Source organism: Bubalus kerabau, chromosome 13 (assembly GCF_029407905.1).
Source record: "Bubalus kerabau isolate K-KA32 ecotype Philippines breed swamp buffalo chromosome 13, PCC_UOA_SB_1v2, whole genome shotgun sequence".
In the NCBI taxonomy this organism is placed as follows: Eukaryota; Metazoa; Chordata; class Mammalia; order Artiodactyla; family Bovidae; genus Bubalus; species Bubalus kerabau.
Window position 1 is genome coordinate 62,280,073 of NC_073636.1, and position 11,713 is coordinate 62,291,785.

General features: G+C 51.0%; 1 protein-coding gene across 5 annotated transcripts in view; it reads left to right on the forward strand.

Annotated features, from left to right (window-relative positions):
• The window catches only part of TM9SF4 (transmembrane 9 superfamily member 4), a 52,494-nt gene extending 42,823 nt beyond the window's left edge, over positions 1 to 9,671 (forward strand). For all 5 annotated transcript variants that reach the window (XM_055544731.1, XM_055544730.1, XM_055544734.1 and 2 more), the window contains 6 exons: positions 40 to 123; positions 1,926 to 2,101; positions 2,563 to 2,626; positions 3,815 to 3,934; positions 4,688 to 4,777; positions 7,712 to 9,671. In XM_055544731.1, coding sequence (XP_055400706.1) covers positions 40 to 123; positions 1,926 to 2,101; positions 2,563 to 2,626; positions 3,815 to 3,934; positions 4,688 to 4,777; positions 7,712 to 7,861 — 684 coding nt within the window. In that variant the 3' untranslated portion in view covers positions 7,862 to 9,671. The remainder of the gene's footprint in view (positions 1 to 39; positions 124 to 1,925; positions 2,102 to 2,562; positions 2,627 to 3,814; positions 3,935 to 4,687; positions 4,778 to 7,711) is intronic.
• The last annotated feature ends 2,042 nt before the right edge of the window (positions 9,672 to 11,713 follow it).

Here is an 11,713-nt window from a genome sequence, read left to right on the forward strand (position 1 = left end):
CTAGATGCAGCTCCCCAGCCTGGTGTCTCTCACTTCCAGACAGCAACACTGTATCCTGGCGTGGTTTTTGGCATCTGCTTCATATTGAATTGCTTCATCTGGGGAAAGCACTCGTCAGGAGCGGTAAGTGCCCTTCCCAGCCAGGGAGGGCCAGCTGTGCTCAGACCCATCCCCGCAGGTGACTTCCTACTGTTTCCTTCCCTTTTCTGAGTCCCCAGAGGTCTGTTCCCAGCCCTGGGGGCTGAGGGCTGGCCAGGGTTTCCCCAGCCCTGTGCATCCATCTGCCCTGACCCTCCCATGGACTCTTTTCAGACAGCTGCCTAAAGCTCACTTCTCTAAAAGGAGCTTTCCACAGTCCAGGGGCCAACTGGGGAATTTCCCTTGTCTCAACCAAGGGAAGGCTGCCTGGTGTGACTTGATGAGGTCAGGATCCCAAAACAAGGCTCTCCTCGTCATGTCCCTGCCAGCCCCCGTATGAGGATTGCAGACTCAGTTGGAGATGGGGAGATGGTCTTGATTGATGAGCTGCAGGAGAGGTGGGGTAGGCATTTGCCATCCCAGCCTCAGTAGAGGGAACTGCCTCCCTCTCACTGAGGTACCCATTGAAGGGCCTTGGGTGGGGCCCACAGTCCAGGCTGCGGAGTATTGGGTTCTTCCCAGCGGTTCCGGGAGCTGCCCTCAGGAAAGACCGGGTCCTCTTCTTCCTCTCACTTCCTCTTTTTTATACCTGTCTCCCTTCTCTCTCTCAACATTTTCCTCCCAATTACCAGCTGCTCACCATAAACACTCATTGTAGAAATTTTGGAAAGTACAGAAAAGTTAATGCAGATCTTTAATATGTTTTTACAGTCTTTTTTTTTTTTTTTTTCTTTGATTGCACTGTGTGGCTTGCAGGATCTTAGTTCTCTAACCAGGGATCAAACCTATGCCCTCTGCAGTGGAAGCACAGAGTCTTAGCCAGGGAATTTCCTATTTTTGCAGTCTTCTAACCTCTTTTTGTTGTTGTTCAGTCGCTAAGTCATGTCCAACTCTTTGTGACCCCGTAAACTGCAGCATGCCAGGCTTCCCTGTCTTGCACTATCTCCCAGAGTTTGCTCAAACTCATGTCCATTGAGTCAGTGATGCCATCCAACCATCTTATCCTCTGTCTCATCTCATCCTCTTTTTTGATGTATTTAAATGGAATAATGTAATCGTAAAATTATAATAGCAAACATATAGTGCTTACTTTGGAATAAGTTTTGTTCTAAATACTTTACAGATATTAATTTATTTCTTTCATTTTGCATGAAAAATGTAAGACTGCAAATGGGGATTAAAGAAGAAAATGAAAAATCAGTTGCAATCCCCCATACCCCATCTGAGGAAGTGCTGTTAGCTTTTTGTCATAGGCCTCTCTGGGCGTGTATGCATATTTAAGTATTGGGACATTTTCATTAAAATGGAGTCCTGTACATACAGTTTGATATCCAGCTTTTCACTTAGTGGTATAGTGTGGTGTTTTCATTGAACAAAATTGGAAACACACTATTTGTGTACTTCTGTTTTTTTTTTTTTTTTCCACTTAACATAGCACGTGTAATTTCCCTTTATTTTGACCCTTCATCTCCCCTTCCGGTTCTCAGGCCCTCCCTTGTTCTCTCCCCGCATTCTCCCTGGTGACAAGCTTTTGTGGGATGCCGTGGTTCCTCCTTCACTTCGTGGCTCAGCTGGTCCTCCGTCTGCCCTCCACTTTTCCCAGGGCTGGGGTCCACCCCAGGGTGGTCTGGCCAGGAGCCCTGTGTGGGGTGTGTCTGTAGAAGCTTCCCCACTATGGTGTCCTGCTGAGCCCTTCCTGCCCTGGGACCCAGAAGGTCCCCATCCCCACTGCATGGCCCTGGCCTGGGCTTCAGGGCTCGTGGAGCCTCACAGTGCTGTGCCCACAGGTGCCCTTTCCCACTATGGTGGCCCTGCTCTGTATGTGGTTTGGGATCTCCCTGCCTCTGGTCTACCTGGGTTACTACTTCGGCTTCCGTAAGCAGCCATATGACAACCCTGTGCGCACCAACCAGATTCCCCGGCAGATCCCTGAACAGCGGTGGTACATGAACCGATTCGTGGGGTGAGTCTCCAGCAGGGGCCATGGGGGCGCTTCTGGGGTCCACAAGGCCGACACTTCCCTGAGCCGTCTCCTTGGGAAGACGTGGACGAGAGTACCCTCCCTGGCAGGGGCTGCACCGTGGCTGGCTCTAGACTTCATAAGAGCTCAGCTTCACTCCAAGATAGAGAGGACCGAGTTGTAGCCAGACTAGGTGTTGGCCGGGCGGGGGTGGGGTGGAAAGGTGCAGGGTGACAGGTTGCGACTGCCTGGGACCTTGGGCAAGCCACGCCCCTTCTCTGCACTGCAGTTCCCCATCTATAAATGGGGAGAAGGATGCACACCTCTTGAGTGACTGTAGTGGTACAAAAGCACTAGACCTACCCCACTGTGTTAGCACTCTCATTCTCACTGGCTCAGGAGGGAGCCCGAAGCCTCCAGTGGCCCAGGTCTCCCAGCAGTGTTAACCTTCCCGTTCTCTGCAGTATTCTAATGGCTGGGATCCTGCCCTTTGGTGCCATGTTCATCGAGCTTTTCTTCATCTTCAGTGTGAGTACTGCTACCTGCTCCCACCCCTCACCTTCACCCACACCAGCCTTGTCCCCACCTCTCTGCTCAGGTGCTCTGCCACCTACTGTCTGTGAAATTTCAGACAGAAATTTTAACTTCTCTTAGCCCCCATTCTTCACCCTAAAATACAGTAACAGTCCTGCCTTTCATGACAGCTTGGAAGGTTAAGTGAGATGTGCCATGTGTACAGGGTCTGGTGTGGGAGGGGCTCAGTGAAATTTCTAGAAGCTGCTTTGGCTGTGTTAGCAATATTGCCATTAGTCACCACCTTATTAATAGCATTGTTGCATCTGTTTTGATTTCTGGGTCCGCACATGTCTTTACCTGTCTCAGTTACTCGGAACTGCTAGGAAAATGTGGGAAATGATGCTTAATTCTCAGGATCATCATGAGGCTGGAACATGATAATGTTTGTAAAAGGCACAGTGCTTGACACTCAGGAAATGCTTCTTAACTCAAAGCTGCTATTTTAATGATGACTGCTCCTCTCTCAGGCCTGCCCAGATGAAAGCTGGCAGAAGGTTCTTCAGAGCCATCTAAGGCCAGCTGACCCAGCTCGGTGTCCAGTACAGAGAGAGGACTTTGCCCTAAATCAATGCTGGACAAGCAACCACACCTCTGGAGTGGCCCAGTTTGCCCAGCTGATACCCCCTCGCCCACCCAGCCCTGCCTGGGATGGGTTGGCTGCCTGCCCAAGGGGGCCACCTCTATTCTGTTTGTGTGACCCCAGGCCAGCCACTGACCTCTCTGAACCTTGACTCCTTCACTGTAAAAGGCCACCCTTTCACCGGCTGACATGTGGAGTTGTGTGCATAAAGCATGTAGCATGTGCCGGCACATGGTGAGCCACCCCAGGCAGTGGTGGCCGCTGTGTAATTTTGATTGGGGTGGGATTTGTTATTTTCCGCAAGCTGCTGAGTTCAGGCTAGGGCCCACCCATGGTAGGATCAGCCATGCCCCAGCCCCTCCCTAGGGACAGCCTGGCTCACCCTCTGCTCCAGAGAGGAGAGACCAGGCCAGGCACAAGCCAGGGCCACAGGCCCCAGTGGTGTCATGATGGTTTTCCATTCCTGCCAGTCCCGACTGCGGGGTGAGTTCCCGAGCGCAGGCAAGGACTGCAGGGGCAGGGGGCGGGCCCACTGAAGGCCGGCTCTGATGCATCTGCAGGCGATCTGGGAGAATCAGTTCTATTACCTTTTCGGCTTCCTGTTCCTCGTCTTCATCATCCTGGTGGTGTCCTGTTCACAGATCAGCATTGTCATGGTGTACTTCCAGCTGTGTGCAGAGGTGAGGGGAATGTGGCCAGCACTTGGGGGTAGGGGGAGCTGGGGCCAGCATCAAATGGGTCAGGGAAACTGGGTTTCCCACGTGGTTCCATGTCCTCTGAGGCCTTGGGCAAGTGCGTCACTTCCCCTTGCCGAGCTTCCGCTTGTTCAGCTGTAGACTCGTGGGTGGAGGTCACCACGACCTCATGACAGTACTTGTGAGTACTGAGTCCACTCCAGTAGGGATTTCTTCAACAGCTGGCGCCGTTTGGATAACCTGCCCTCCATCTGGGGACTAGCTCTTGGCAGAGTGAGCAAAGCCAGGGCTCTGGGACAGACAGCCTGGGCTGAAACCTGGCTCCTCCAGTAGCTCTTGGGCAGTCATTTAACCTCTGTGTGCCTTCCAGACCTAACTCAGAGGGCTGCTTCGTGAACTCTGAGCCGATTCACAATAAGCACCTACAACAGGACGTGGCATGTGGTGAACGTTTGCTCACGAGATGCTAATGTTAATACTATTCTTTGGTTGTTGATTTTTTAAATTGAGATGTAATTTATTAACAGTAATGTTCACCCTGTTTAGTCTATAGTTGTGTAAGTTTTTAGAAATGCATGCCGTCGTGTAACCACCGTCACAGTCAAGGCATAAAACCTTTACATGACCCCAAATATTACCATCCTTATACAGGGTCTTTAAGCTCCTCAGGCAACTGTGAAACTTGGGGAAGAGATTCAGCCTGGAGACAGCAATGACCCTTCTCTGTTTCCTTCTCAGGATTACCGCTGGTGGTGGAGGAATTTCCTAGTCTCCGGGGGATCTGCATTCTATGTCCTGGTCTATGCCATCTTTTACTTTGTTAACAAGGTACCACCCTGCATGAGGGAGCCCCTTTGCCCTTTCAGGGCAGGCCTGTAGGGAGGGGGTGCTGGGGAAAAACCTCTAGTGTCTAAATCTTACTTTTCTACCAAGAATGGGGAGGACCAAAGTCATTCTAGAACTGTTCCTGCTCTTAGAACAGAACCTTTTTGGAAAGAGAATATGTTTGGGTGACAAAAGCCTTCAGGATAAATGACAATGAGAATGTTGTATGGAGAACCTGTGAGATGACAACCAAAGCAGAGCTAAAAGGAAGTGTATCACCTTACAGTGCTTTTAAGAGAAGTAAGGTAATAGTGTTCACCTCAAGAAGACAGGGAGAAAAAAGAACAGTAACACGAAAGAATAAATGTAAACGAGAAGAGTTAAAGAGATAAGAACAGAAACTGCTAAAGCAGGCTTTAGCACTCAGTTTGAGGGGCTCAGCTGTGCTCACAGAGCTCACTGTCCCCAGAGGGTGGCTTAAGAGTCCAAACAGACCCCCACAACAGGTTTGGTAGATGTGCGCATAACACAGAAATCAGATGGGCCACTGAGGGGAGTCTGGGAGTCGCTTTGGTTGGCCCCTGTGTCACCTCTGGGACTTAGCCCCTGTATTTTGGGTTTCCAAAGCAAGAAGTCCTCTGCTTATAACCAAGCTGTATTCTGAAACTAAACTAGAGCCATAGGCTGACCAAGTGAAGCTTGGAATTCCCTTTCCCACAAACATCAGGTTGGAAAGGACCGTCCAGATATTTGAGTGCAGAATTCCACCCCTGCTTCCAGTTCCCTGACTGGCCCCTTCTCCAGCGATCCCAACAAAGGATCACCTCGCTAAGGAGTCAGTCAGTGGTGGCCTGTGGGCCAGCAGGCCTGTTGCTGTAAACAGTTTTATTGGCGGTTATTCATTTACATGTTGTCCAGGCTGTTTTTACACTACAGCGGCAGAGTATTGTAGTTTTGACAAGAGACCACATGGCTTCAGCTGTTGGCTTGGGCAAAAAGTTCGATCCGGTTTTTCCATACTATCTTCCAGAAAAATCTGAATGAACTTTTTGGCCAACCCAGTATAACCTGTCCCTTTAAGAAGCTTGCTGACCCTGCTCTAGCACATCAGTGATGGAGGGCATTCCCTCCTGACGCTCCCATTCTCTTTAGATAGCTCCTGTCATTATTAAGGTCTTCCTTGATTCACATTGAAATCTGCCTTACTGCAAACTCCATCTTCAGATCAATCTTATTGCTGGAATCCTGCAAAACAAATCTAATTTCCCTTCTTTACAGCCCCTATTTATCAGAAACTCTTCTGAATGCAAAGTGACCAAAACCCAGTTCCAGCTGGCTTAAGCAAAAAAAAGAGAATGTTTTGGCTTATGTAACTTTAATAAGAAGTTGAAGTATAGCTTCAGGCTTGGTTAGATCCAGCAGCTTAAATGGTTATCAGGGCTCTGTGTTTATACCTCAGCTCTGTGTGTGTTTTCTTGGCTTCAGTCTGCAGGTAGGATCTTTTCACAAAGTAGAAGGATGGCCAGTAGCAGCCGTAGAGTCTCTTTTTAGCTTTGCAGCCCTAGCGATAAAAGAAAGTGTTTCCTCTGTCCTCATGCTATCAGTCCCAGGGAATATGCTCACTGGCCTAGGTTACATGTCACCCTTCACTGTTCCTCATGTCCAGTAGGATGGTGTACTCTGATTGACTAGCTTAGGCTTTGTACTGGACTGACAGCCCCAACAGGACCACAGAGTAGGGAGTGGGTACCCAAGACCCCGGAAAAAAGGAAGACAAGAGCCAGTGTTGGGCAAGTGAAGCCTGCTTCCATAGCCACCTACACAAAGGTCACAGCTCAGCCTCCTGCCCTTCCTGCCTCTGCCCGAGGCTTTCTTCTCTGCTCTAAAGCCAGCCCGAGAGCCTTGTCTGAAACATGATGGCATTGGCCTGTCTGAACTCTAAGGAACTTTCACATGACCTTGCCTCACTCCTTTTCTGGTTTTACCACTGGATTTACCACTACTCTGTGCCCCTCATCCTTCACCCCACCTTCAGCCACAAGAAAGCCCAAAAGAGAGATGGGTGGTTGAGCTGGAAGACATGGCCTTCATCCCCCAGTTTGTGGCTATTTGACTTCAGGGAGATCGTCTCAAACAGTGACCCTTACTGTTTTCTTGTGGACTCCTGGCATTTTGTGACCATGTGTCTGCCCAAGAGCCCTGGAACAGGCCCCACTCGGGCCCTGGTGGGCAGGCAGGTCTTGATACCAGGGTCCCAGATTAGCTCCACTTGGCACACGACAGATTCCCTGGCATCGCTGCCCAGGTCTGAGAACTCAGCTAAGGGGTTCATATGCTCCAGGATCAACTCCCCAGGACTCCCCATGAGACGGTAATAAAAGTGACAAAGCGCATTCAGGCGGAGAGCACCAGAGGCTGAGACAGGCTCATGGTGACCCTGGTCCTACAGTCAGGAGCTGTGAATGCCTCTCTCCTCCCCCGACTTCTGTGCTCCAGCCATCCGCGAGTCCCCCTGCACGGTTCTGGGGGCTGTGGAGGGTGGGGAAGTGGCAGCCGTGGCCTTGCTGCCTTTGTCATTCTGGCAGTGGGCCCTGAGGTCAGCCCCATCTCCCAGTGAGCTCCCAGGCCCTTCCCCAGGAAGACTCCTGCTCTGACATGGAATGGCCTGGTCAGTGGATATGGGCCTTGGGCTCCTAGCCCTCTGACTCCAGGTTCAAATCCCAGCTTCTCTGTAAAATGGGTTAATAACCCACCATAGTGGTCGTGAGCATCCAGGGCGGAGCACAGGCCCTGGCGCTGATGGAGGTTCACCCTGGTGTGTGCCCCGCCTGCCCCTCACTGCCTGCCCACGAGGTCCGGGCCAAGGTTGGGGGACACCTGGTTGGCCACAGCAGGCTGGCACTGAGTGTCCCCCTTCTCTCCCTGTTTGCACCCCAGCTGGACATCGTCGAGTTCATTCCCTCTCTCCTCTACTTTGGCTACACGGCCCTCATGGTCCTGTCCTTCTGGCTCCTCACGGGCACCATCGGCTTCTATGCAGCCTACATGTTTGTCCGCAAGATCTACGCTGCTGTGAAGATAGACTGATGGGGGTGGACCATGGTCTGGCCCACTGCATCCACGGACAGGAAGCCGCCCTGCACAGGGAACTGCAGGCACGTAAAATAAAACAACTCCTGCTCGTTTGGAATGTAACTCCTGGCACAGTGTTCCTGGATCCCGGGTCTGCGTGGGGGGCGGGAAGGCCTGTAGATAAATCTTGCATTTTTCTTCATCATCTTATTGCAGTTCTATGGGGGATGAGTTTTTTGTGGGTTGTTTTTCTTCAGTGCTAAGGAAGTTCCCTCCAGCAGGAACTCTCGGACCTGTTTATTCAGGTGTATTTTTGGTTTGGGGTTTTTTTCCCTTAGTTTTTTTTAACAATTGGATCCAGGATGGATAAATCCACCGAGACACTGGGTTCTGGTCACTGTCTCCACCTCAGTTCCTCAGGGCTGTTGGCTACCCCACAACTAACTGGAAGAGGAAACACCGGGGCTTCAGGGAGGTTTCTGAGCCTCTCATTGCCCATCCTCACCATTGATGCCGCGACAAAGCACAGCTCAGCCCAGACTCGCATCCTCAGTGCCAACCAGCCTCTTCCAGCCCCTTCCCCTCCCTATTCCTTCCTCCCTAGCCTCCTCCCAGGGCTGCTCAAAGCAGGGCTCCCCACCAGGCCTCTGGTCATCTTGTCACTGGGAGCAAGCCCAGATCTTGGTTGAGCCAAGGAAATCCCCCAGAAGTACTGGGCGCCAAGTGCCCCAGGACAGCAGGAATCGCCCCTGCTCAGAGCAGCAGGAGTTTGCTGGACCAGAGGAGAGACTTGGAATGAACTGTCTTTCGTGCCAAGAAACCCTGGATCTGGGGTCAAGTATTTCCAGAGCCAAACCAAGCATTCACACGTCTGTCTGGATGAGGGTCCTCACCCCTCAGATTGCTCCTCAGCCCCTTCCTGGGTTGGGCGGGGAGGGGGATGTGCTGCTGTTTGCAGTGTGTGCTGATGGGAACCCTCTCCTCCCCCACTTCCAGGGCAGGACAAGGCCTGGAGACCTCAGATCTCCTCTTTCGGTGGCTGGGAAGAGGCATTCTGTCTTGACATCCCCCAGCCTCAGTGCCCACACACAGCTCTTTTAGCCAGACCCTGCCCCTTCACTTCCTGTCTGAGCTCTTGCCTCCTTTAGGGAACACCCAGAACACTACCTGTAAGAAGGAGAGTGGAAAGTAACTTGTGTCCTTCCTTCCCCGAGTCCCAGGAAGAAGCAAGGAGCCTAAGTTAGAAAGAGGAGCTGACACGGATACCTGGCTTCTTCATTGGCGCCCCCTCTTCCTAACCCCTGACCTCCCCCATGCCTGTCACAGACCTTTGCTCTCAAGTTGCAAGAGACCAAACATACCCTGGGGTCAGGGTTTAAGTAACAGCCACTCACCCTTGCTCCAGCCCCATTAGGACCCCCACCACAAGACAAAGCTCAGGATGCTGGCTAAGCTAGGAACATACCCCCCTCACCCCCACCCCCAGATTCTCCCAGCAGCCCTCACCAGCTCCAGCAGTCAAACCAGTGATTTTCTCAACCTTGCCTCACAGTGACTCCGCAGTACCAAGCGGCGTCCACCAAGAATCAGGTTGGAGGAAAGGGAACCCAAGCAGTAGAGTATGATAATGGAGTCTTGTTCATTCACATCTTGAATTTTTTTCCCTAACAGATTCTTTTGGGGGGGAGTGAGTAAACAGACTCCTCATCAAGGGTTCAGACATCAATTTTTCTGACTTTTTTAATCATCATCATTTTTTTTAATTAAAAGATGCCTGTATGCCTTTTTTTGGTCCAATTGTAAATAAATATGTCATTGTCCTGTTGTCATGTCTCTTGACTCAGTCGCAAGGGTTACAGGTCTCAGGTGACACAGATTTCCCCCAGTGGGTTGAGCTGAGTGGTTTCTCCTAAAGCTCAGTCTCACATCAGGCTTTCTGCCGCTCTGCCTGGTGCATGTTCAAAGCCTCTCCCACCTCCCCAACCCCTCCATACTGAGTCACTCAGCATGCCCCTCTGGCCCCCCAGGTAGGAAATGGCAAGTAAGTGTGAGCTTTGGTAGCAGTGAGACCTGGTTTTTAAAGGATTCCCAGCTCTAATAGTTTGCTGCTCACTCACTTCACCTGTCATGTAAGACTCCTTCAGTGTCAGGCAGTAGAAACTGGTCACACTGCCCAAAGCCCCAAGGATTGATTAGCTCATAAGTCATCAAGGAAAAGAGTGGTTTGGCTTCAGGTCTGGATAGATCCAGGGGCACAAAGGATAGCCTTAAGATTCTCCCTGTCGTCACTCTGGCTTTCTCTGTACCATTTTATCCCATTGTCAACAGTCTTCCTCTGTGGGAGGCCGGAAGAGCATGGCATAGATCAATCTAGGCCTACATTGTGCTGTGCTCACTCAGTCAAGTCCGACTCTGTGACCCCATGGATCATAGCCCACCAGGCTTCTCTGTCCATGGGGGTTCTCCAGGCAGGAATACTGGAGTGGGTTGCCATGTGCTCCTCCAGGGGATCTTCCCAGCCCAGGGATCAAACCCAGGTCTCCTGCATTGCAGGCAGATTCTTTACCATCTGAGCCACCAGGGAAGTTCAAGGCCTACATTAGCCAGTTAAGAAAGCCCAGAAGAAAAAGACTTCCCATTATGTTAGTATATTCAACATAGATAAATCCCAGGAAAGGTCTCTAAGGGGCCCAGCTGGGATTACTGTTTGTACATCTTGGACCAATCACTACATCTAGGGGGACTGAGTACTATTAACAGGCTGCATACCCCAAGGATATTGGATACGGTGAATTTCTGTCCACCAAAGTCACATGGAATGGGTGATTAGGAAACAACAATTCACCATAGTAAGGGATGCACAGCAAACAAAAACAATAGTTGCCTGTTAGGTCCATCCAGTCTTAATACCAAACCAGTGAAAAAGATGCTGGTTGCCATTCATGGGATATTTCCTGTGTTCCAGACACTGTGGACACTTTCCATGTGTTAGCTCACTTAATCTTGAATATGATCCTTTGAGGCATGTTCTGTTATTAGCCTCCTTGACTCTGATGCTGGGAGAGATTAGGGGCAGGAGGAGAAGGGGACGACAGAGGATGAGATAGCTGGATGGCATCACCGACTCGATGGACAAGAGTTTGAGTGAACTCCGAGAGTTGGTGATGGACAGGGAGGCCTGGTGTGCTGCGATTCATGGGGTCGCAAAGAATCAGACACGACTGAGCGACTGAAGAGAGGAGGTTACAAGCCCCAGTAGTTCAGGTAGACTGCTGAGCCATCCCACGGCAGGTGAGAGCTGTGCTGCTGCTGCTGCTGCTGCTGCTAAGTCGCTTCAGTCGTGTCCGACTCTATGCGACCCCATAGACGGCAGCTCACCAGGCTCCCCCGTCCCCGGGATTCTCCAGGCAAGAACACTGGAGTGGGTTGCCATTTCCTTCTCCAATGCAGGAAAGTGAAAAGTGAAAGTGAAGTCGCTCAGTCATGTCTGACTCTCAGCGACCCTGTGGACTGCAGCCCTCCAGGCTCCTCCGTCCATGGGATTTTCCAGGCAAGAGCACTGGAGTGGGGTGCCACTGCCTTCTCCAGAGAGCTGTAGTAGTACTCAACTGAAGAGGCCAGCTTCCAAAACCTGTTCTTCTAGCCACTACTATAGCTGCCTTCTTGAAAGACTTTATATTTTAAATTATAATCGACAAACTACACAACTTGATATGTTGTTGAAATATATATATTTGGTCATGCTGTGTGGCATGTGAGATCGTAGTTCCCCAACTAGGGATCAAACTTGCAACCCCTTGCAGTGGAAGCCTAGTCTTAACCACTGGATCACCAGGGAAGTCCCATGCTTTGACGTAGATACACACG